This window comes from Sycon ciliatum, unplaced genomic scaffold (genome assembly GCF_964019385.1).
Source record: "Sycon ciliatum unplaced genomic scaffold, ocSycCili1.1 SCAFFOLD_1296, whole genome shotgun sequence".
NCBI lineage: Eukaryota > Metazoa > Porifera > Calcarea > Leucosolenida > Sycettidae > Sycon > Sycon ciliatum.
The window spans coordinates 8,239-35,476 of record NW_027044727.1 but is presented as its reverse complement, the minus strand read 5'-3'; the positions used below and the strand labels follow the sequence as shown (position 1 = coordinate 35,476).

Here is a 27,238-nt window from a genome sequence, read left to right as displayed (position 1 = left end):
TCCGCGGGGACTCTGACGAATTAGGGACCTTTCGCATTTGCTACGAAGCGAATGCGAAACGAAAGTTTGATTCGGCTCGTAATCGTTTCGTTGAAAACAGATTTCAGGTTTCGCAAGTCGTCATGCAAATGTGCTTGGCAACTACGAACACGGCCGCGGGCGCCGGTAGCTTGGCGTACGAGTTTTTACACGCACACGTGCATGGATCATGGAATCAAGGGAAAAATGTGTACCTTGCCAAACATGTGTACCTATCCAAATAAATGTGTACCTGACGGATTCGGAGCGTGCCACGAATGAAGAGGCTTCCATTCGTGAAAACGAGTTCTCCGCAGGGACTCTGACGAATCCTCGAACCCAGGTGACGAATCAGCATTCGTTTCGTATCCGTACGCGGGGTGCGAAAGGTCCCTATTGTCGAACCCAGTTGACGAATCAAAATTCGTTTCGTATCCGTACGCGTGGTGCGAAAGGTCCCTATTGTCTGGAACAGACGACGAGGGAGAATAGATGAGCACCCCCTCACTGTATCTGTGAAACAGCCGAGTGACCCCAACGAATGAGCAGTGATCACAGAGTTAACACCGTGAGGCTTGCGGGCAAATTGCCTGCAACTCAGAATTTCACACTTTCAGCGACTATCAGTTTCCTAAATTATAGATGGTTTTCTCTCCTAAATTATAGATGGTTTTCTCTCCTAAATTATAGATGGTTTTCTCTCCTAAATTATAGGTGGTTTTCTCTCCTAAATTATAGATGGTTTTCTCTCCTAAATTATAGATGGTTTTCTCTCACTATCGCATCAGAGTTATGTAATCTCTAAAATACTCAGCGCTCAAACGGGGCTATTCATCTCCAGTCTTATGACTTGAAGTGTAATCAACGGTAAACGAAACTCGAAAGTTCATCAGTCGGATGACTGTGTCGACAAGGTGACATTATTTTGAGTATTGTAGAATATAGCAATTTGGGAAATGTTTATGACCAGGCCGTTCATGCCGTACAATATGGAGCACTTTCCAAATTAATCACAAACACCGATGGAAACTGGTTCGACTATCCGATAATTATATCGTCGTTTGTTTGTGGGAAATTATTACTTACAGTCATGTACATGTACTTCGTATCCAAGCAGATTCTTGAACAGGCTTGCCAAATCACTCGATCATCAGTCAATGCAGAACTACCGGACATGTTCACTGATTTATTTCTGCACAACGTCCACTCTGACAACGGACATGTATATTGTGCACCCTTCCGCATGCGGAAACGAATTGCGTTACAGTACCCAGTATGATGGCTTCTTGGTTCCTAAACTTTGCTGAAGCAAGACTGTCAGCCAATGTTGCAAGGCGCACTGGAAGGAAATATATCTGCTTTCAACGCGATACCGGCAAGTCAAAAGGCATGCTTCATCCACTGTACATGTACTGGCCGGTTTGCACGTCCTCTGCATGACACAGGCCAGGCAGGCCAAAACATTGCCGAACTAGTCTAAAGACAGGTTCCCAGTGTAGGGTTAGGCGTGAGTTTTAGGAACGCTTGTTGCCTAGTAATCAACCCGCACAGGCTACATGCTACACGTACAACGCATACATATTGTACGTTTCCATGGCGAACAGCAAGACCAGGTCAGTGGAGTACCTCCAGAGTCACGTACAGTGACAACTGTCTAAGACGACCTCTCAAGGGACCTTCAAAAAGTGGTCTCTGTTACCATTTGGTCTTCTTATCCGGGGTCATGTGACTGGAAATGCGCACTGGAAATAGCATACCATTGGTCCTGATTTTAGTGGTCTTTTAGGACAGATGGTCGCCTTATCCGAGTGGTCGCCTTGAGAGGTTTCACTAGTAGAACACTGCTTCTCCGGGGCACCTAAGTTCTTATTGTACTCAATAGTGTCTTTTTCATACTCCCCTTGGTGTCCAATTTTCCCTTTCCAGATGGGTAGTGCGATGGAGGGAAGACAACGGACAAAACTGTTTCGTCCTTTGTGGACTCATCAGCGCAGCACAGAGGAAATGAGGCCGAACTTGATAGTAATGAAAAATAAAAATTAAGAGGTGCAACATAGTCGACTTCCAGCGGTCACAGGTCCCATTCCCAAGGTTACTTGACAGGAAAGTCTTCTCACATTTTAGCCATCATGTCTGACGTGATTGGCCTGATTAGAAGGGTCCCCGTGATAGGTTTGTCTATGCACGCACTTCCAAATATGGGAAGGGAGTAGTCACGCACATCACGCAAGTCACAGGGCACCACGCATCTTCACTGTAACTATAATAATTATAGTAATGTGCTTTTTCGTATTTTTCTACAAAATCCACATATCTCCAGACACTGGGGTGAATAATTTAGTGTGGTGATGGGGCCTATTAAGCTGAGCCTTCCAGAGGTCTCGGCTTCATAGCTTCAAGTAGTAGGGTAATATCCATACCCCATAGGCAATCATCAGACAACTGATGATTCCAGGACATAATTTTGTTTAGAGCTTCAGTGACGACACTTCCAAGGAATAGAGTGCAAACGAACGAGTAGAGCAAACGCGAGACAACGGGCTAAGAAAATCATTCACCATACATCCAGGTGGCAAAAAGCAGCCGTATCAGTACCAGCGTTTACAAGAATCCGAAGACTCTAAGATGCTAACTTACAGTACGGGAGAGGAGGACGACAGGGCTAGTATCTGATCAAAATGTAAACAAGGACTAATGTATAGAAAAGAAAAAGGACCAAGACACTAATGTTATCGCATGAGCTGATTGTTTAGTAACTGGTGGTGTTAGTGGAGATTGTAGCGTAACTTGTAGTTCCTTGGTCATTTCTCTTTTCAATATTTTTTTGGTATCTTTATCATTTAGCTTTCTTGCAGACAGGAAGCTAAAAAAGGCTAATCAGGTAAAGAAACCCACAGATCCCCAGCTATTCTTCAACATCATCATCAAAAGGACTCCGAAATTCATGAACCTTTTTTCGGGTATGCTCTTCAAATGAATTACAAGCAACCAGAACCAATGAAACATAGGGATAAGTAGCATCACAAGGGTGGTAACCATCACCACTAGGTGATACCTGTAGCGAAGAATTTATGCAAAAGGGGAGGTAAGAAAACAGGGGGAAAGAGGGCAAAAAGAAGGTGAGAAGTGAGACAAGAGGAATGAAACACAAGCACTGTGTAAAGACAACTTTACTTTTTGAAGGATTTCAACCTGAGGCCAGGACCATGCGCTGATCTTCTAATGCATGGTGAACCTAAGCAGGTAAAATGCAGTCTAGCGACATAGAAGTAAATACACTCGTCACATGTATGTGTACAATCGTGTATAATGCTTTGCAGGAAATTGTATGCAGTATAAAATGAGGGCGAAGCTGTGCAAGAATTTCTAAAAGGCCATCTTTTGAAGTGAGTGTGGATAGAAAGCAGGTGCACAATATGCAGATTTTCTGTAAGGAAAATGATGATGGCAATTTCCCATGCGAGTTGAAATCGAGCCTGTTCAATTTGTCTTTATGATGAGAATTACATGTACGAGGTTATGTCAAAAAAGGGATGCAATAATGAGGTTGGATGCATTGCATTTCCATGTATGACAACAGTCAGTAGTGAATTGACAGTTTGATACCTTGATAAAACCAATAAAACCCAAGAAAGTGCTCAAAATGGAGACGACGGTAACAATGATGGCAACAACGAAGACGACGGCAACAACAAAGACGATGACGTCGCCGCTGCCAATACTGACAGCACCAAAATCGACAACAAAAACAACAACAACGACAACGACAACAACAACAGCAGCAGCAGCAACAGCAGCAGCAGAAGCAGCAGCAACAACAACAACAACAACAACAACAACAACAACAACAACAACAACAACAACAACAACAACAACAACAACGTCAACATAAGGGACAACAGCTGAATACCAACATGTTCTAGTACCGGGTATTGACATAAGTCCCGGATCAGTAGGTCGTCAGAGGATGATGCAAGATTTTTGTGAGGAATGGTCACTTCCTCTGCTATGCGCATCCCTGATTTGCTCGATCATTAGTGGCTCCCTCATGTTGCGAGCCATGACGTCAAGTGTAGACTCTGTCAGCTCCACTTCTGTCTCGCTGTTCCGGGAATTCTGCCTTCTGCGCCACCATACTGCTAACGACAGGTCCTTGAGCAGACCATAACCACCGTGCCTGGAACAGCATTGTTTGGCTAAGCATGCCACGAGCAGGAGAGCATTCATGGAACCCAGTAAGGTCAATGCCGCGGTGTGCATTGCACGGTGCCGGCCTTCGTCCTCGTCGAATGCGTGTGACTCGAGGCTTGCAATAAGCGAAAGGCCGAAGAGAAACATGCTCTCCCAAGTGTTGGCCGATACTCCGGCGAGGTTGTGGCTCCGAAAGGGCCTGGATCACCAAACATAGAACACACAAAAGGATTTCCGTTGTTTGAAAGTTGAAACATCCAATAAGAAAAACTGAACTTGCACACCATGCATTCCCTTGCTTCGATGTGGAGAGCCTCTTTTCCGGCAAAATAAGCATTATAGATATAAATTGAAACTAAAATTGGTACAAATATGCAATCCCAGTAAGACAATAATGAAAAATACTGAACGCGAAAGCAATGGTAATCTGTGATTGCAACTAAGCTGAGAGTATCAGTATGTTACTGGTACCGTTTTAAACTGCAGTCGTAGCGGCGTGTGGATAGTGCCACCCCGTTCTAAAGAACGATCCCAAAAATACGGCACGAGAAGGGCTAGGGGTGACCTGACCCTTACCGGCATTGGGTGTGAAATGCGCAATAGCACCAGAAAAATGCGGTGAGAGCCATTATTCGACTTTTCTCGCTTCCAGTCATCATCACGCTGATGATTGCTACTGCAACTCTTCTCAGTAAGTTCACAGAGGCCCACCAGCGGCGATCATCCTTGTAGAGACTACTGGCCTCGTCAATGAATCCCTTCAGGTGGATGCTGCGCTGGCACTGCGGAATGGCGAGGATTAGTGGCGTTGGAATTAGGACCAAGAGGATAATCAGCCCTGCAAGGATGGTGTGCAGCATGTGTTTGCCATTGTAACACTTGATGGCGCCATCCACTGCCAGAACTTGTCCTCTGTGGCTCAGGCGTGTGCACCACAGGGTATTCATGCTGGTGAAGACCAACACGAAATAGCTGTACACCAGCACGAACCACATGACGCGTACGAGCAGCATGTGACTTTGCAGGCGTTGAATGTACTTTCCGGTGACGTTGTATGACCTCAGTACCCTCACCGTCATGAAGAGGAAGAGTAGCGTCATTGGTTGCAACAGAAGGAGTTGTCCGCTGTCCAGTCTGTCCAGGGGCTCTACGAAGCAAAGATTGCCCAGGCCAAATGTCAGTATTGAGTGAATCGCGGCATGGATTGGTGATTTGTCTTTGGGGAACACGTACCAGCAGGCCTGGGTACAAAGGAAAGACGAAAGGTGAACGGCATGAAAACTTAAAAGGACACGTTGCTTGATTATCTTCATCAGGATAATATAAAGGCAGAAATGAGAGTAACTTCTTGAAGTACAAGTATTGATCTTGACTGAAGAGCGGACGGTATCAGTTTCCAAACCTTCTTGAAACTTCGAACAGTGTTGTGATCCACGGTTTGTTGTTCGCCGCCCTCGCCATCTCCGCATACCTATCCAGAAACATTCGCCTAACTGTTAGGAATAGTTCACGCACATCTCACGGTTTGGAATAGTGGTTACACAGTCTAGCCCCACCTGCATTGAATTAGCTCTAACCCGGGCTTCAACATCTTTCTATCTGTAATATCCAATCGTATTCTAGACGTTTTGGTTTAATCTGCAATTTCACATCAATTTTTGCCCTGACATCGATGAGTTTACCAACAATGCAACTCTCCCTCATCGGTATACAGTGAAACCTGTCAAGGCGACCACTCCGATAAGGTGACCACCTGCCCTAAAAGATCACTGAAACCAGGACCAAAGGATGCTATTTCCATTGAATTGACCCTGGATAAGGAGACCACCTGGTAACAGAGACCACATTTTGAAGGTCCATTGAGCGGTGGTCGTCTTAGACAGGTATCACTGTAGTCATGCGCTAGTGGACAAAGCTGGATGGATAAGTGGAAAGTTTGCAAGATTTCCTGGCAAACGCCGTGCACCTTTCAATTCGGCTGGAGCATATGGACCTCTGTACTGGAAAGGCGTTTTTTGTATGCAATGAGGTCTTGCGTCTATATCTTTTTCAAGCGCACTTCTTACTGCGAATGCTACCTTGACATGTATGTCCAACACAAAAAGTCATTTCCGCCTTTACCATTCGTTTCCATCCGGTTTTCATAGGTGTGGTAAGGTTTGAGGATATTAAACAGACCTTGTTTGGATGAATAATACACCAGAGCTTCGCTGGTGTAAAGCAAATGCTCACAAGTAATAAAAACAATAGAACTTAGCATGAACTGGTGCACCATACCTGAATAAGGAACAGCCAGCTATCCAGTACTGGGGAAATACCGAAGTTGAATCGTAACATTAGGAGGAAGCTGGCTACTGTCAAAGCAATCGTTGTGACCACATACCAGTGTAAGGGTATTCGACGAGAGGAGAGCGAGCAATGTTGGCATTTCTTGAAGGAGAGTAAGATTGAAAACAAGAAGACATGAATGGGAGAAAATAATACCGTACTATATCATGTAACGCATGCTTGTCTCGGGAGAATGAAGTTAAAGACGGCAATGCTGCTCTGCGTATGGTGGATTCAAATGGTGGAAAATACACGCCTTGTGTCTGCTTCGTGCCATTTTGTCGCACTCGCTGTCTGTAAAAAATCTGGCTGCGTTGTTGGACAGGTGGGCATACCTCGTTCCATGTTGACCTCCCCTTTGTACATAAATTATGCCCCGCCGTTTTCCATGTCATCCAGATCTTACATGTAGGTACCTTTTCCTTCGATAACTATGCTCTAACTATGCAATTTCTGTCTTTGTCTGTGAGCTGTGATCATTGTAAAAAACAAAACGTGAGCAGCACCTAACCCTCGCCACTTCACAATAATATTTTGAAACCTCGCTATTTACCGACAGACTCTATAAATCAAGAAATCATCTCAAACTTTGAGCGAATCGTACCAAATCGTACCACATCAACCTCTAATCACGAAATCATCTCAAACCTTGAGCCAATCGCACCAAATCCTACCATTCGACTTGTGGCAAGCAAAGGGATAGAGATGGGAGCGAGATAACTATTATCATAATTTGACAATCATGTATTCTATATGACTGTATACCTGAGTGGCGAGAGTCTGCCAGTATCCCTGCAAGCAACGACCGCACAGTGGACCGGACGAATATCCTGGACAGGATTGACCTTCGCCATACTTCCAGTCGCGATTAAAGCACAGCCCATTCTTGCACTGCGCTATCTCGAACGGGTAATCTATGTACTTCGTGAACATGTTAGAGTCATTGAATTGAAGCGACTCGTTCATCTCCCAGGTCACCATGTCTGAAAGATTTCGCTCTCCTTGCAATTCTGGGTCGTCGAGTGGGTTGCCAGCCCAATATCCAGATCGGATGTTCAAATGGCGGCCTTGTGTGCAGTTGCGGATACCGGGAAATTGTAATTTACTGCATTCGCATGTCCAGAACGTCTTCTTGCCGAACATTGTTCCGTATTCCTGAGCGAAAGACAAAAATAATCAATGTAGAAGGGAAAGGGACATATGGATACGAGTTAGCGTGACTGTCTACCACTGTAACTTCTGTAGCGGACATGGAAATCTAGTCCATTGACACTGGCCGGCGTCCTCAGCGCGTACAGAACGCTGCGTGCAGTGCACAATCACATTGATCAATCCGATGCGACCAGCGCGCTGCAGCGCATAAATGCATGTGTGTACATGTACCGCTTATCCACGGCTGCATGGCCAGCGCCCTGGGGCCGCTAGACGTGCGACCGGATGTCCATGTCCACGACAGTAGACATTGTACATTCAAAGAGTTCAACAACAAGGCACAAAACTGACAGAGTACTGAGACATTGCACGACCTGTTATCTGGCTCCAAAATATCTCCGTATGTCGCTTTTTCGAAAGCAAAAGTTCAGAATAGCATAGCTGACAATGATAACTGGAATACATGAATTCCAAACTAAGATTTGCGTTACACCAGAAGAGGATACATTTGTCACAAATAACCAAAATTTCAGAAAGAAAGCCTTTGATGATCTATTGTACTACTCGGTAATATGGAACGTAGTCGAGTACTTGATCACACTGTAAGTTACATCGTACAAGTACATGTATATGGGTCACCTTTCCAGAACTAAGCATCCGTCTGTCGAGGTCACCTGTCATTATGAGACCACGTGCCCTGACCAAATACTAATAAACCGGTAAATTACGTAGACCCAAAGAACATGTCAACATGTAGGTAGTATCTGTGTTGAAAGACCACCTTTCGTTTGAGACTGCTTCTTTCGGCACAGGAAAAATGTCTTTTACCTACATGCGCTTGCTATATGCATATGAGCAGTTGCTTTATGAAGATCACGAGGGGCAATGTATTCCTTGACACACATGCAACACACAAACAACTACCTTTTCGACAGGGCCATGGAAACCCTTATGGCATGGGCGAATCTTGAACGGGATCTCCAGCTCGAATCTTGTCTGCGGAAGCTCAACTCTGGCGCTGTTCCTGCCTTTAATGCTCAGGAACAGCCAACCTACAGCACCTGGCTGCCCGCCTAAAGCAATTCCAGTGAGGCCGTCTCTTGATAGAAACTCAACGCTGTCCACAGGCTCGAAACCAAGGGATGATGCATCGCCCTCGTATCGCAAGAGAGTAACCGAAGCTTGTCGCCTATTGTCTTCCGCCACCTGTGTCAGGGTAAACAATAATAGATGGAACGGTTGAATAATTATCTTGAATACAACACAAGAGAGAGAGAGAGAGAGAGAGAGAGAGAGAGAGAGAGAGAGAGAGAGAGAGAGAGAGAGAGAGAGAGAGAGGAAGAAATAGAGAGAGAGGGGGGGGGGAGGAAGAGAGAGAGAGAGGGAGAGAGAGAGAGATTTGAAGCCGTGTCGCAACTCTGAGTTTAACGTATTTCTACGATCATCAGGCAGCTGATGGCTCCAACAGAGGCAGGCGGAACATAATGGGGAGCAAGGTGAGAAATACTGAGGGGAACCATAGCGTGCACGTCAGGTGCAGGCGGGAAGTTAGTTGCGAAGTCTTTAGATTTGTGGCTAAACAGCAGCAGTTTCGGTGTGAATAAATACATTGCAGAGCTGGGGACTAAAAAGTGCTAAACGCACGCATGCACACGCCACCGCACACAGAGTCTCTCACTATTGCACAAGCAATTTGATTTCCGGCTAGGTCTGAGGATAATGTTACCTGCGAATAGAGAAGGGTGAACAAAGTCGTTGAAACTCCGAGTTTCACGCAAGAGGCGATAATCATGCAATGCTAGCTGTATAGAAATGAACAGGGCCAGTACACATAATAATTCATTCATTTATTTTATTTTATTTTTTTATCTAGAAGCCTTACAGTTAGAGAGAGGCTGCAGGGAAGAATGTTCATCAAACTATCTCGGGTATCGATGTTGAGAGTGATAACTTCCCCCGGCGATGGGTAGAGAATGAGTTGCGATATGCTTGATTGCGACGGGCCTTGTTTACCGGCGTATCTCAGAAGTGGCGTATCCCAACCACCCTCGTTCCAGCCAACAGCGGCAGCATGCACCCATGGCAGATACCAGTGCTCTTGGCCTAGGAGAACATTACTGATGGAGTCATTACGTGCTCTCACCACATCAACCAGGGTATTCAGGGCATAATCACGGTGGAGTAGCCGTGAAGTTTTTTTTCTGCGGAATAAATGATAAACATACCTGTAAGTTGTTTTATTATTGAGGTATTAATGGAAGAAGCGGAGGCAAACGAAAACATTTACCAGGTTGGAGACTGGAAAGACCCACACAACGCCTGTATTGATAAATTACGTGGAGTAAGAGGTTCAGGTCTCACCTATATTCCAGGACTTTGCTGGTGATAGCCATGCGATTGCAATTAGTATTGGCATACAGCCATGTGTCGCCATCCAGTCTCTTCAAGCATTCCGTACTCGACTCTTGAAATAGGATCCATGTAGGCAGTCCCTTTGACAACACCGCCAGCTGATTGAATTCCTTGACAATCAGGGCCTGACTTTGATCATTCGCACATAGCAGGCTCCTTGTGATATTGAAATGCTCTGCTGAACATGCTAACAACCTCTTCATACCGTACATGTCACAGTCTGTAGGCTTAGAGAAGAAGGTTTCACGCTCAAGCGTCGGGTTAACACATGTGAACTGCAAAGCCATATCAACTTGAATTGAGCATATGCGTGGTAGGCCGTCACTGCCTTTCTGCGGCCTATGGCTGTACATGTATTCACCGATATCTGCATTGGACTGGACATGCAAATAAGAAAGCCAAAAGAATACCCAAAAATTCAGTAGAGTACACGGCAAAAAAGCGAGCAAAATACTCGATTCCTCTGTGCGGGGTCCAGCTTCATGTGCCGTCGTGGCTGAAGAAAGTTATCTTAGAATGGAGAGAACAATACAACTACAGCCCGTTTCAGAAAGATTTGCAATCCTGGCGATCGCCCGCGGAGTTTGGCGTCTTTCCGTACTATGCATATATGAACACTCGAGCGCTGCCTGGAAAAACTCACTGCGCACTCGAAGAAATATTCCGCGCAAAAGCAGGAAAAATGACAACTCACTCATGTTGATACAGTCATGTTCGTCTGGTTTACAAGAAACGAGTTCTTCCTCGTATCGATAATGAAGTCAGAGAGGAAACGAAAGTGTTGTAAATGTGGACGAGCGGCATGGGTCCCAATTCGTTTTGTGACCAAAATAGTTTCTTTGAGCTGCGATGCAATTTACTCACCGTGTGACGAAAACGACATCGACACGGACTCATTCCCAAGGCCATGATTTGGCAAAGCTATCCGTATGACTTCGACGACATTTTGAGAAAAGCAGACGCTTGTGAACGCAGATAAAAGACGGCGTTGACTGCTAATAATTCAAATAAATTGGCGATCTTGAAATACTAAAATAAATCTCAAAAAGCTACAGCGCGATGACTTCCATATTCACCCACACCATTGCAGTGTTGTGGGTGTGTGCACATGGCTTGAGCCAGTCAAGTGTCAGTCAGTTCGGCAGGAAGCGCGAGCTCCAACAACAAGTCGTTTGGTGCAGCCATCTTCTTTGTCTTGTGCCAGCTGGATCACCAAAACAATGAAAGAAAAGCTTAACTTCAGGATAGTTTGAGATTTGAACTCACAACTTCGTGGTCAGCAGACAGCATTCATAACCACAAGGCCAAAAAGGAAAGGATAAATCGTGGGTTTTGATAAAAAAACGATACTGGCTTCCTGGGCAAATTGCAAACCATGGGAAAAGGCCGGAAACCTGGCCGAAGTTCTAACTCCTTAACGGCTGGTCCAATTGTTCCGGAACCATCACAGAACAATTTGCCGTGTCCTAACAAGCCATTCTATGTACTTTGTTGTCCAAATTTCCCTTATCTTCATACAAGTACTTTTTAAGACCCAAACCTGATTGTAAATCTTTTTCAAACAGACTATAGTGCACTCGACGGGAACGCTAGCGTTCCTCTGTGAACAAACAGAACATGATCTCTCTGTCCATTTCTGTCTCTCTCTTTATCTGGGGGTGGCGTTCATTGCTGTGTGATCATTGTGTCATTATAGGCATCCATCCATCCATCCAACCATCCATCCATCCATCTATCTCTCTGGTGCTCCGCCCGCGCTCTGCTAGAATGCGTGGAAGTGTTCCATGTGGCAGACGTATTCATCCAAAATCTTGTGTACTCGTACCTTGTGTGGCGCTGTCGATATGCCCTGGAAAGTCCAGAACTGCAAGCCTTGCTCACTCCTGCTGCACCTAGCCATACTCGGCTCCAACGGCCATGAGCCTGTGTGTGCCAGTTTCCCGTTCTGCAGCAGGTCAGGGGTGCTTTTGCTTGCAGGGGTGCAGTGCTATGGAATTCACTTCCTCGTAGCCTCCGTGTCATTCATCACGAACAGCAGTTCCGGACGCGGATCATCGCCTACACGCTGTTACTGAGGAAAAGCAAACTTTCTGTTTATCCCCTCCACACATGATCTCTCTACCCTGAAACATTTCAAACTTTCATTCTCATTCTACTCCTCATTAGACATTAATATTTGACGCGGCTCGATCGTGGTGAATTGCTCCGCGAACGATAAAGACTGACGGAGGAGCTGCTCACCAATTGCCGGGAAGAATTCGACCACGTCAAAGCATAGGAACGTGTGGCGCTGTTTGTCGGATATCTCATTGAACCATTCAATCACTAACATGGTGCTCCTCCAGAGATATTCAACCGTAACACCTTGAAAGTGAGCTACAGCTGCATGCCCAACATGGGAGGGGTGATCAGCAGCCACAACAAGAGCAACCTGCGAGATCCAGAACAAACCAAGGCATGCAACTGCAGAATCAAGGAGTCCTGCCCGCTGCTCGGAGAGTGCCAGACGAAGGAGATAGTGTATGAGGCCACTGCAGACTCTACCAGCAACATTTACATCGGTCGATCAGAGACACCTTTCAAAGCCCGTCACGCCAACCACCTCAACTCCATGCGCCATGAAAATGCAAAAACAGCACTGAGCTCGCAAAACTCGTATGGGAGCTGAAGAGCAAGGGAAAGCCGTTGACCAGTACATGGAAGGTGCGGGAGAGGAGTCGATCATACAGATGTGAGCAAAAAAATGAAATCTATGTACCGCGGAACAATTCCACATCCTGACTACACTCAAGCAGCTCCGGCTCAACAAGCCGTCTGAGATAACCTCGAAATGCAGGCATGAGAATAAGTTCCGCCTCACAAATTTCACACCTATCAAATGAACTGACCAAGTACTGTACTGCACTTTGCCTGAGCACCCAATATCAATTATAATTATTAAGAGAGCATGTCTGAGAATACCAAAGTATGTGTGCAAGTGGATCTCTTCGATTTCGCTCAAAATTTGCAGGTAGGTTGCCTTTTGGGGTGTGGATCGATTGTGCAAAGCCCTTGAAAAAGTTTCTGAAGGGAACCTTGAAATTTGCATACCCCTCAAAAATGGCCGAAATATCACATTATTTATGGGTCTAGAAACGAGTCACGCCACAGCGTATACGAACAAGCTATGAACAAAACTCCATCAAGCCAACATTGCCTCACCTTAGAAGAGTCCCTGGAGCAGTACCGCTTAGCCACGCCAGCATCCCAGAAGACGAGGTCCGTCACCCCCTGACGCCACAAAATTAATGATCGTCTTGAAAATAGCCAATTTACAAGCGCTGGCAAAACAGCCAGCTACGTCCTCAATTGGCCAGAACTATACACCGGCAGATAGTAGAACACCTCTTCTAGCGCTGAGGACTTGTCCCCATCTTCCTTTTGGGGTTTTCTTGAAATAAACTTTTTTGAATTTTTCCACTCGACCATGCTGAAATACGGCCAAAGTCATACCTGCGCAGGAAAGCTCGCCCCTCCGCGACGTCTCCTCAGCAATTTCTACTCCAACACTACTCCCAAGACCGCAGAACAAAGTGTAGTGTTGACTCTGACAAGGAAAAGCAGCGGTGAGCACTTGTCACTCCAAACGACAAGCTTCTCCTTGCGCCACCAATAATTTTTGGTGCGACTGTTGATGCAAAAGTGACTGAAGGCCTGAGCGCAGTTTTTGAAAATTTTATTGCAAGATGCACGGTGAAATCGCGTGCTCTGTGACGTAGGATGATGCTTCCTGCATCACGATACGCAGCCATCGATCGCGAATGTGCCTGGAACGCTACTCGGAACAGACCATGATGGCAGAGGTAAGATGAGCTTCATTTCCTGCTTGAACTGCTGAGAACCCCCACAAACTGTCCTAGGAGTGTTGCAATGGCAGCAAGCCGTTGAAATATGCCCCGTACAGCATGGAGAGTTATTCGTCTTTCACACTTACCTCCTGCAATCCCGAACGTAGTCCAACAGTAAAAGTCCCTTGTTTTCATGTCGATGCTCGACAAAAGCGGCTAGCTCGGTCCCTTTGTGTTGACTGGCACGCGAGCAGCACTGGCTGCACCCACTTGTCGCGTGAACTGCATGAGAGATTTCTTACGTCATGAAGAATGTGATTTCATCATCATTTCACTGGTCTTCGACCTACATAGTCAGGGAAAGTCCCGGTTCGTAGGCCTACAACACGGTCAGCGTGTTCTTGAGCGCAGTTTTAGGGTTTTACGTCGGGCCCTAGACGACGGCTACTTTGGCCAACCGGACAACGAAGAAGTTGTGACCAAGAGAATGATTTTATTTCTTGCGCATGCGTTTGTAGAATGACGTAATACTCAGTGAGTCAGGTCGCTACAGTACTCCCCCGCCAGTGGTGAGGTCGGGAGGAGCGAAGCACGATAAACAAGAAACAAGAAAGAGAAGAGAAATGAAACGCAGCATGTACAAGGCGGAAAGAGAAAAAATATAATACAATAATATGTACAAGTGAGAGCGCTGCGTGTATGAAATTTGTTTGTGACGTGGCAACAAAGGCCGAAACAAAATCAAAAATGCAGAAAGCGGAAATGAGAGAGATGCATGACAGAGGCAGGTTTAGGTATCAGAGGTGTGTTAACCTGACAGAGGTGGAGAGCATGTCAGAGGCAGAAAGAAAGAAAAGAGGAAATGCACGCGTGACAGAGGAGTGTTATCGTGTCAGAGGCGGAAAGAAAGGAAATGTACGCGTGACAGAGGAGTATTATCATGTCAGAGGCGGCTGCATGTTGCAGGCTTGGCGGGATACCAGCAGGAGCGCTGCACTGGGGCGAGGCCAAGTGAGGCGAGGACAGATGGAGGCGAGCGCAGCTCCGTGGGGTCCGGTGCCGGGCGTGTGCCTGCGTGCGTGCACAGTGAGTGAGCTGGTACGACGGGTGGAGGTGGCCAATTTCCAGCTTGAGGCCAGGACGAACACGGACGACGACGACTGGACCATGCCGTGGCAGGATAGCGGGGTATCCAGGTGGGCCGGGGAGGGTGGCAGGGGACACAGCAGCTCCGAGGCGGATCCAGTGGTGGTGAGGCTAAAGTTTTACGTCAACAGCCGGCGATTGACGGGATCCCGAGAGTTGAGGCGAGCAGGAAACTGCGGCGGGCCGAGCTCAGGGATGGCATGCTCAAAACTCCGAAGAGCGCAGCGTCGGGGGTCACCAATTTAGTGTTTTACGTCGGGCCCTAGACGACGGCTACTTAAATGTCTTTGGCCAACCGGACAACGAAGAAGTTGTGACCAAAGAGAATGATTTTATTTCTTGCGCATGCGTTTGTAGAATGACGTAATACTCAGTGAGTCAGGTCGCTACACAGTAACAACACAAGTGTGATCACTTCCAGACCAACGGGCGTTCAATTCATCGATCAAGGCGAGTAACAAGCGCACTTGACGAAGGTGACTCTGAAATCTCGTGAGCCGTGGGCCACGCGACTTGGCATTCTTGCGTCACAAGGCACGTGATTTCACCGTGCATCTTGCAATAAAATTCAAAAACTGCGATCAGGCCTTCAGTCACTTGCGGCATCAACAGTCGCACAAAAAATTATTGGTGGCGCAAGGAGAAGCTTGTCGTTTGGAGTGACAAGTGATCACCGCTGCTTTTCCTTGTCAGAGTCAACACTACACTTTGTTCTGCGGCCTTGGGAGTAGTGTTGGAGTAGAAATTGCTGAGGAGACGTCGCGGAGAGGCGAGCTTTCCTGCGCAGGTATGACTTTGGCCGTATTTCAGCATGGTCGAGTGGAAAAATTCAAAAAAGTTTATTTCAAGAAAACCCCAAAAGGAAGATGGGGGACATGTCCTCAGAGCTAGAAGAGGTGTTCTACTATCTGCCGGCGTATAGTTCTGGCCAATTGAGGACGTAGCTGGCTGTTTTGCCAGCGCTTGTAAATGGGTATTTTCAAGACGATCATTTGTGGCGTCAGGGGGTGATGGACGTCGTCTTCTGGGATGCTGGCGTGGCTAAGCGGTACTGCTCTAGGAACTCTTCTAAGGTGAGGCAATGTTGGCTTGATGGAGTTTTGTTCATAGCTTGTTCGTATACGCTGTGGCGTGACTCGTTTCTAGACCCATAAATAATGTGATATTTCGGCCATTTTTGAGGGGTATGCAAATTTCAAGGTTCCCTTCAGACACTTTTTCAAGGGCTTTGCACAATCGATCCACGCCCCAAAGGGAATCTACCTGCAAATTTTGAGCGAAATCGAAGAGATCCACTTGCACACATACTTTGGTATTCTCAGACATGCTCTCTTAAGTAAACCAATCCCTTGGCCTGTTGTGGGCTATGCCACTCTGCTCACGCCTGCCCGTCACCCAAAGACCACCTAGTGATCTCACTGGCCCATTGCCCGCCATCCTCCTGGCACCTCCACCCATCTGCTATGCACTGCCTCCCTATCGCCTCTTTCCCCGCTTTCATGCTCACACCTGCCTGTTGCCCGCCACCCTCCTAGCACTTCTACTGTTGCGCCTTGGCCCGCGCCAGCTTTCTAGCCATACCTTACACCAGATTTAGCGCTAAATTTGTTTATGCTTGTAGCCCTATGCGTTTATAAGCATACTGTTGGGTATACCCGAGTATGAGTTGTCTGATGATTGCCTAAAGGCATGAAACTCAGAGTTACAACCAACCTGAACGTCCTCCGCAGAGTCTGCTATGTACTAAGAGCTGTCTCTGGCATTGAGCACTCTCTGCAGCTCGGGAATCAACGGATTTATCTATGTACCTATCTATCTATCTATCTATCTATCTATCTATTTGTCTACAGAGAGCGGAGTCCTCCGGTTCGATAGGGTGCTCATTGCTCAATGCAGAAGCAGAGCAGTAACACACGAGTCACAGAGTACCACGCGTCTGGTTTGTTGTACCTAAAGGTTTCATGCCAGATGGCAGTCTTCAGACAACTGATACCAGTGATGCCTCGCATTTTCACTCCAGGACTTTTAACACCCACAAGACCTCAATCCTTCACGGATTCCCTCCTATGCCACTGTAGAAATACCATACTAGCTGTACACCACTGTTATCAGTTGTCTGAAGATTGCCATCTGGCATGAAACAGTCAACTTCGCTAATAACGACTGCGGATATAACGACTATTCGTGAATAACGACAGAATGTCTATGCCTAGAGCAAAGTTCCATCCAACTGTAATACATCATTATAATGAGACTTCGGGTATAACGACACTCCGCGAATAAGGACACTTTTTGATGCCCGCCCGAATGTAGTTATAAACGAAGTTGCTGTTTGCTTTATGCAGAGCTCACTGACTTGTCACTTGGAGCACTCGGGCAGAGTACGTTCGGGCCAGGTTTAAATCTGGCTTTGGAAAATTTAGTTTTCATTGCTATCCGGTTCCGCCTCATTTCCTCTTTGCTGCGCTGATGAGTCCACAAAGGACGAAACAGTTCTGTTCGCAGATTGAGTAGATAGATAGGATAGATCGATAGATAGATCGATAGATATGTTGAATTCGAATCTGGACAACGGACAACGGGAACAAGTTAGTGGGAACGACATTTATTAGAGACGACGAGACAAGAGGCAAAGACGAACGAAACGACTACATGGTGATTATTGACGAGTGAGAAAAGAGAGGAAGAGATCAAGTCTGAACGGCAAGATAAAGGGCCTGGGTAGCTATGGCAAATATGGGCGCGCAAGTAGCTACCCAGGCCAACGGAACAAAAGGAGACAAAAGGTGAGTACGAAAGTGCATTCAGGCCAGCTAGAAAAGGTACGGGAGGAGGTACCTAACATACCACCCCTCCATGAAGAAAAATTCCGCGTCCTCGCGGAGAGAAAAAAGAGAGAAAAAGATTTTAAAAAATGACTGGAGGAGAAAAACACACACACACACACATATTGCGCGCGCGCACGGATCTCACGAAAGTGTTTACTAAAAATGCACTACAGATCATTCCTGTACTACTTATAGTGTGTAATAACCATTGGAATTTGACGAGGAACGTGAATTACTAGTATTTTGCACGGCTAATACAGCCTAGTTACACTTTTGCTAAACATCCACAAATTAGAGCGTGGCTCACCATGATCGGACCCCTAACTTGGTAATGTTTTACGAACACACGCGCGCGCACACACTACAAAAAAAAATCAGGAAAATATATTTGACGAAGAAGAATACAAAAAAAGAAAGAGAGAAAGGTAGCTGACCTGCATGGCTTGAACGCGACGAGGTGGACATAGACGAGACGAGGTTGGCGTAGGAGAGACGAGGTTGATAGAGACGAGACGAGGTTGGCGTAGGAGAGACGAGACTGACATGGACGGGACGAGGTTGACATAGACAAGACGAATGGCGGTTGAGGACGGCTGGGCATGGGATGATCTCAGGGTCGTGGGTCGATCAATAATCGGGCGCCAATGTTGAATTCGAATTAGGACAACGGACAACGGGAACAAGTTAGTGGGAACGACATTTATTAGAGACGACGAGACAAGAGACCAAGACGAACGAAACGACTACATGGTGATTATTGACGAGTGAGAGAAGAGAGGAAGAGATCAAGTCTGAACGGCAAGATACAGGGCCTGAGTAGCTATGGCAAATATGGGCGCGCAAGTAGCTACCCGGGCCAACGGAACAAAAGGAGACAAAAGGTGAGTACGAAAGTGCATGCAGGCCAGCTAGAAAAGGTACGGGAGGAGGTACCTAACAGATAGATCGATAGATAGATACACAAATCACAGAGTACCACGCATCTGGTTCGGTGTAACTACAGTAAAACCCGTCAAAGCGACCACTCGGATGAGGCGACCACTCGGATAAGGCGACGACTCGGATAAGGTGATCACTCGGATAAGGCGACCACCTGTCCTAGAGGACCACTGCAACCAGGACTAAGGGATGTTATTTCTAGTGATGACAGAGACCACATTTTGATGGTCCCTTGAGTGGTCGCGTTTGACAAGTCACTATCGGCGAGGTCCTTCCAGCCGTGGAGGTGGAACCCCCTTGAGCGGTCGTGTTAGACAGGTTTCACTGTAATAGTTTCTTGCCAGATGGCAATCTTCAGACAACTGATAACAGTGATGCACAGCTAGTATGGAAGGCAACTCGGCAGTCCCGTACAGACGTCCTGGGTCAGCTCAAGACCCACGAGCAGGCGAAGAAGAGGCAGTAGAGGCCTTTCGCATTTGCTACGAATCGAATGCGGCACGAAAGTTTGATTCGGCTCGTAATCGTTTCGTTGAAAACAGATTCAGGTTTCGCAAGTCGTCATGCAAATGTGCGTGGCAACTACGAGTATGGCCGGTAGCTTGGCGTACGGGTGTTTACACGCACACGTGCATGGATCATGGAATCAAGGGGAAACATGTGTACCTGGGCAAACAGGTGTACCTGGTCAAATAAATGTGTACCTGACGGATTCGGAGTGCGCCACGAATGAAGAGGCTTCCATTCGTGAAAACAAGCTCTCCGCAGTGACTCTGACGAATCCTCGAACCCAGGTGACGAATCAGCATTCGTTTCGTATCCGTACCAGTGGTGCGAAAGGTCCCTATTATTGCGCTCGGGTAACCAGTGTTGAGGGAGGATCTTTTACACAATATTATTAGTGCATTCTACAACGGGCATGTGTGGCCCTGAAGCATTCCTTGTTATGAAGAATTTGGTAACTATCGTCTTGGAGAAGAATCATGATTTGCAGTATTCTGTTGTCATGGGCCAGCCACGGTGCATTATGTCACTGTTTTTGCTTCGTTGGGCAATCACATGTATGAGAGGGTCCCGGTCATCATACAGGCGTAGCAATAGGGACTTTAGAATAGCTGTCGTTCTTTGCCGGTACGGTAATGTTTTTGTAAGCTCTTTTACGTAAGGGTTTCCTCCTGATTTCCTTTTATACTGTGTTCCAATTGATTTTTCATTTCTTTTATTTTGGGTTCCAAATGATTTACTAGACTTCGAATTCATTTTTATACGGACGGGTTTTACTGACTTTGGTTGATGATAATTATGTGCAATTCATTTGGCCCACACAAGAGGATTTACTACTCAATGAGTTCATTGAACTTTCCACTCTAAAACCTTTGCAAACCTGATGCACACAATGGACTCAGGCGAAAAGAAATTTGAGCAAATAGCACATGGTTTGTGGAATAAGGCCTGCATTGCAGCATTGCATGACCTGTACCTAAAGCAAAATATTCAATCTTGCTTACCCTCCCACGGCCTTCCAGGGCACAGGCTCCATAGCGCTGGAAGATATCTGCAACAATCACCCCGAATGAGAGATCTTTGACGACTTTCCCCTTGGTACCACCATGTACACTGAACCCAGAGTCAAAGACGGGGTGATGAGTTGGAATCTCATTCAAGAGCAGGTGATGAAGCTGGAACACCATGTTAAATAAAAGCCGAAAGTAGTTTGCATCTAATGCCAAGAAGCAGGACACACTTCAGGCCCTTGAACAACATCTTACAAGTTTCCATTAGTATACTTTCAAGCCGCATTTCCAGGTTTAATGTAGGTTACAGCCAATGGACAAGGACTACGGTGAAGTACACTGCAGACCAGTGTCTTGAGATATGTGGATTTTGTAGAAAAAAAAGAAAAAAAGACGTGATAAAACCCACAGAAAGAAGAATAGCAAAAAGGACCAATAAAGTGAATCTATACTCTCTCTCTTTCTCGCCTGTCGTGCTCAGCACTATGTACATTTAGATGTACCCATGCATGGTTCAGAACTATTGTGCAGTACGGGGTGCCCGAAGCGAATTTCAATTTGCAGCTGACTCGAGTTCTTTATTTCTGCACTGCACAATAATAGTTACTTTAAAGTATGTATTTAAAAGTATGCATGTCACGGTTCGTCATCCGCCAGCTAAAACCATGACAACGAAATATGTTTACTGTTGATCATCAGCAACAGTAAGCCCATAAATGAAAAAAGCCCATACATACCATACATGTACGTGTACACTTTTGGGCTCCATTTGCAAAACTACATTTGTGTTGGCTTAATACAAAGATATGACTAAACCAAAATGATGCCGATAATAATTATTATTGCAATACCATGGTGACCAAATGAAAATAGAAAATAAAACAATATTCAAAAAATAATCAAAAAAACACTTCATAGAGTTTTTCCTTGATGGTCGGTAGTGAATTTACATCGGATTTATTTATTTATTTATTTATTCAACATCTCCTGGCCCGTCCGAAGACTGCCAATAAACATGAGAGGTCAGGTGATAGCCAACCACGGCAAGCTAAAAGGGAAAAAAAGAAAGATGCTGTCAGAGAGGGAAAGGAGATAGGGAGAGAAAAAGAAAGGGAGGCACATTAATAATACATGGGATCACTTCGGATGAGACAGTGTGGAAAGCTGGACTGTGAATTTCCTGATATCCTGGCATGTCTTAATGCTAGTAGGCAGGTTAGACCAAAGGGAGTATGCTGAGAAGAAAGGGGATTTCAAAAACAGAGAGGAACTAGCTCGGGGCAGTGATAAGGCATTGCGTGTTGGTCTAGTGGTAACAAACCAGTTGTACTTGGCAATATGTTTCGGGACTTGGGCTAGGAAGATTTTTTGCACGAGGATACAAAGATGCTGCTGATGTCGGGCAAGAAGAGGGTGCGTGGAAGCAAGTTTATAAAGACAAAGGGAGGCAAATGTTTGGTCTTTTCGAAACAGAATTTTCAGAAGCAAGCGTTGATGTACCTCCAGTCTGTGGAGTAAAGTCTGAGACAACCCGCACCAAGCTATATCGCAATAGTCAAATATAGGCAAAATGTACGACTTAAAGAACAATTTTCTGCAGTTATCATTCAAGTGTTGGCAGTGGGGTTGTAGCATACCTAAGGACGCACTCGCACGCTTGCACACAGACTGGACTTGTGGAGACCAGGAGAGTTGGCGGTCGAGAATAACGCCCAGGTGCTTGTGCTCGTTAACAACTTTAATAGGTGTACTATTTAGACCAGGAAAATACAGAAGTTGAGTGGGGGGCGAGGGAGAGAAGAACATGGCCTCGGTTTTGGCGAGGTTAGGCTTCAGTTTCCAGGTTTCCATCCATGTTACTGTAGCGTTGACCCCGGACTGCATGGAGGCCGTGAGGTTGTCTGCCGAGCTGTCGGAGCACATCAGAGCAGTGTCGTCAGCAAAAAGACTTACATTTGGTACAAGGGCTGGCAAGTCATTAACGTACAGTAGAAATAGGAGCGGCCCAAGTATGGACCCCTGGGGTACCCCAGACACGACTAGTAATGGGTCTGATAGGGAGGTAGATACTCTGACAGTCTGGTGGCGGCAGGAAAGATAGGATGAGAGCCATTGCAGGGCTGGACCGTGTACCAAGAAGACGGACTCTAGCTTTGCAAGCAGACCACGATGCCAGACGGTGTCGAAAGCTTTCGCTAGGTCAAAGAACACGATGCCAACATGCCGCCTGAGGTTCCGCTGGGTGTAGATGTCTTGTACTAGACGTGTTAGTTGGAAAGTTGTGGAGTCTCCACGGCAGAAACCGGATTGAGATGGTGAAAGCGCTGGGGTGACGTGGCAGTACAGAGACTCAAAGAAAATACGTTCACAGACCTTGGACACAGCGGGAAGGAGAGAGATTGGTCTGTAGTTGCCAGCCTGAGAGCGTTGGCCTTTCTTATAGATCGGGACGATAACAGCAGATTTCCAGACGGACGGAAATACTCCTGTACGATATGACATGTTAAAGAGCAGGCACAAGGGATAGGACAGAGATGGCGCAAGCCATTTGAGAACCTCATTGGGTATGCCATCTTCGCCAGGGGACTTACAATTCTTCAGGAGTTTGAGGTGCTTACAGACGGTAGCAGTCGTGGTAACGACGCGTGTGAGTGGTGCGCTAAGTTCAGGGGCTGGGGACAGCGATGGAATGACCCAATTCGGATCTTCCGGAATGCCGGATGAAACAAACTGCTTGTTCAGTGTGTCTGCAATCGCCTTCACATCGTGCTGGCGGTTGCCATGGGAGTCCGTGAGGTACTGGATTGGCGCGCGGGGCTGGAACTACGACTTGTAGTAGTGTTGGGTTGTGGCACACGCGTTTCTCCTGGCAGGCTGCCACTGCCGGCGTGTGTACCGTACGTTTGTACAGACCTGCCCGTTGTGGTGCTGAGCCTCGCACGTGCACTTGCAGTTTGTGTGGCGGTTCCTAGTACTACGTCGCTGTACTGGTGTGGCATGGCGTGCTGTGTGTGTACGCTAGTATCTCGCAGGTCAGCCATTTCCCGCCTCAGCTGTTGAATTTCAAGCTTCAAGGAAGCAATTTCATCATCTCTTCCCACCCTAATTGCCACTATTTCTTTATTCAGGTCCATTATTGTCGAGGACAATGCGGCCAAAGCAGTCGTGACATGTCCTATACCGGTCATACCTTCCAGGATGGGGTGGGACCCAATCCCCTCCTTCCGGAGCGCTCCCACCAGGTCGGGCCGTGAGAAGGAGTCCGCTTTCGGGATGCCAGTCCGGGTGGCCAGGTTTTGTAGACAGTCGAACGTCAGAAGGGCCAGGTCGACATGCTCATTGGTGGCCATAGTCCGCAGTACAAGTCACAGCTCCTGTAGGTTACAGTTACAGACTCGGAAAGGCTGATAGGAGCGGAGCTCCTAAAACTGCATCCGCACTCGAAAAATTCAAAAAAAAGGGATAGTGATTGATAGAACAAACCAATGAATTTGCATATTCTATTTCATTTGTTCATCATGGTGATGTGTGGTGAGTTCCCCAAAACACTGGTGCATTGAGCAGGGAGTGGTGCTTTCTTGCAGGTTTGCCGAGTGGACGGTTCGATGGACTTCTGGTGTGCTCTGGGTGGCAATCGTGAGTCAGTCAAGTGAGAATTCCAGTCGGCACGAAAATAGCGAGCTCCCATGCGGGGAGCAACACAAAATTCCCCAAGTATCACCAAAGTCGCACCAACCTCTTTTTAACATGGTAATATGTGTAAACGCAATAAATAGAGTGAGCTGCGCCCTCGGATTTACTGGCAAATCACCAGCTTTTTAAATAGTAAGTTCTAAAATCGTACGTAGCACGAGCAATGAGAACTGAAAGAAAGTATACCGATCACCAATTGACATAAAATGAGATAAATTCACAACCAGAAAGTCACCATGCAAACACAAAAAGTGAGAATTCTTTGATCTTAATTCTTTAACAATTACAGCATAAACAAGTTCTTTTTCTGCCAGCACAAGACCGGTTTGGTGGTAAATTTGTACTACCTCTGACAAGCGAAACTTGGCGCGTTTTTTTACTTCAAATTACTCGAAATAACACACACTTTACAATCAAACTAGTGATTGTCTCACCGAAATACAACTTTTTCTTGCTCAACAAGGACATTAGAGACATCAGTTAGGCTGAATCACTTTTCTCTGATTCAGAGATCGCAGTTTCTTCTGGAGAGGAATTGTCCCTGTTTTGAGACGAAAGTGCGCCAAGAGCGGATTCAGTTGCAGCAAGTACCGTGCCGGGCTTTGTCGTGATCGTTCTGGAAATCTCGATGTCGCTCCTGTGTGCTGTACTTGAGCCACGATGTCGAGGGTAGTCATCTCCGCCGCCACTATCCGGCTTGACGTGGTAAGAACTGTGCAACACCTCCACACGCGCCTGGACTCCCAACTCCTTTTGCCGGGTATTCTCGCCAACAGTCCAAAATAATTGCCTGCAGCAATTCCTGGCGATTTCCCTTAGCCAACAGAGACTCATCGCTCTGGAGGCTATTGAAAGATGCCAGGATTGTTTGGCATGGGCATATGGACTCTGTGCTGGCTGAGTGATCAAGTGGAGAGAGAGAGAACTCCTTGGTTTTGCATTGAAACGCTAAAGCACGACGATTCTCCTTCGCAGAATGACGCGTGCACTGTGGTGCTGGTACAAGAGAGACTGGCCTGCCTCTGACTAAGTCTGAGTCATGTAGTATGGTATTATGTCGGCATCATTTAATATATTCATAACTTTGTTGAAACAGTTTTCTCCTAAACGGCGTTTTGCTGATATCAAACAATTATGTACTCGAAGTGCATGTATCTGTTTCCCTATCTTCCTCATTATACCTTCATGTAATTCGCCGATCATATGACCGTTTAGGCGCTGCATCTACGCCTTGGTCGTAGACTCCTAGAGGGTGGTGGCGTTCCTACGGATGCGGAAAAACTTGGCTTCCAGCCGAGTCTCCGCGAACGGTGAATATTTTGTATTATATTGCCGTAATAAAGGAGAGATCACCGCCTGTTTATATAGCCACTGTAGTACACAATGTTCGTGTAACGCAGCAGGGCCATAACGCATGGCCTGTTTTTGTGCGCATCAAGGAAGAGCAATAACATTTCGATTGCGTGGGCTTTAAACTCAGATACATCATCGTAGTCAGTATAATTCAGCAACACAACCATGTGATGGGGCTCACCTGGGTTACGATGACCTGGGACTTGTCTAACTTGAACCGATCGTTAAAGCTCCAGACGCATGGAGACCGATGCGTGCCATCGATGGTAACAATACTGCTAGCCAATGCCATATCCGCCAATCCACAATTGTGTCTAAGTGACAATGGGAGACATGAGCAACTTCAGTGCCTGCATTCGGCTGAGCAGCAAGGAAGGATATAGTTGTGCACTCACCACAAGGATAACCACGACAATCTATGGCATGCTATTCCTCATTTCACTTCGTTACGTGATTTGGCAATGATGCCTTCTCACCAGCCAAGGGCTGACTCTCACAGAATAATGAAATTAAAAACAATATATCAATGTCGGTCCCAGGAATGGAAGGTCTATGGAAAAAAAAGTTCAGAAATGGAAGTGAGGTCTTGTAGGGTAGTAGTACTTGAAGTAATCGGTTCGGCTAGTCACGGGCACCTTCCCTGAGAAGACATAACAGTCAAAGAATTTAGCTTGCCTGAAATTGAGTGATGGTGCTATGAGGTGAAACTAGCGTACGTGCACTTTGCCTTTCACTGTATTGCCATGGAAATTCAGTCTTGATATCCGAGACAGTCCAGAGTGTGTGGCATGCTAGTAGAATACAGGATTTATTCGAAGTATGTATATGATAATAAGAGTAGAGCCCACACGCTCTCTTCCATTAACAAGAATTTAGTTATGCTTTAGAGTACACCAACTAAAACAGGTTTTGAACAGTGAGACGTGCACGTGCATAAACTTGTTCCCCATCGTTTTCCTTGTTTCACTTTAGTTATCTCCTTGGCTCACCATCTGAGTACATTTTGTAATATTAAAAAGTTTCGGCAAATTGCCTTGATCAGGTTCACAATGATGTGCAAGCTCTCAAAGCAGCATTGATAAAGGCTGGTATTCGGTCCGTTGAAACTTCCACGACCATTTCAAATAACGCCATGGTGCCTCACCCCTGCAAGAGAAGAACCGGCTTCGGGGTGGGCAATTTTTTGGATGCTCGCTATAATTATGAGTAAAGCTAATACAATGTTAACCCCGTCCCCCACCATGATCTATGGATCGTAAGTCTGAAAAGCGGACTCTTCACACAATGTCGATATACTTACTGTATGAAGGAGTTGTTGCGCAAGTACGCCTTACTCCAGAACAACTGCAGAAATGGCTGCCCAGCGTGCCTTGAGTGGAGGAACACAGCAGAGTCGATGATGAGGAAACTTCTGTTAGCCAGCTTAGACAGAAATGGCCGTACGACAACATCTGCCCCGGTGGCAAAACGGGCATCAGGTCTTTCGTTGTACTCAAATCTAGAGTCGAATATCCCGATAAGACGATTCACCAATGTCATACGGTGTTCAATGATGAACCCAGCTGTGTTTATGTTCAATCCATTATTGAACCGCAGACTACTGCCATCTACACATGTCTGTAGAAAGGCAGTTTTCAGGAAGCTCTCCCCATACGAGCTGTTCTCAAATGTGCAATGAGACAGAACAAGTCGACTGGCAGCTTGGTAAGATCCATGCAATTCCAAGACTGAACGTGGCGCCCTGAAACCTCGAAATGTGCTGTTATGTATTGTGACGTGTAGATGGGTGTCGGTTTCGCGTGCAGAAAGCACAAATGCCCCTGTGCGGGCGTCTGGG

At 46.4% G+C, this 27,238-nt stretch overlaps 1 protein-coding gene across 1 annotated transcript; it reads right to left on the bottom strand.

The window, feature by feature from the left end:
• Positions 1–3,845: 3,845 nt before the first annotated feature.
• On the bottom strand, positions 3,846–27,238 carry LOC135830557 (uncharacterized). Its single transcript, XM_065342798.1, has 10 exons — positions 26,702–27,238; positions 25,583–25,715; positions 20,350–20,520; positions 10,051–10,478; positions 9,572–9,890; positions 8,614–8,895; positions 7,303–7,692; positions 6,487–6,639; positions 4,786–5,450; positions 3,846–4,408 (listed from the first exon to the last, which is right to left on the bottom strand). Exons 1-10 carry the CDS (start codon positions 26,938–26,940, stop codon positions 3,979–3,981), a joined length of 3,210 nt encoding a protein of 1,069 aa, XP_065198870.1. The 5' UTR covers positions 26,941–27,238; the 3' UTR covers positions 3,846–3,978.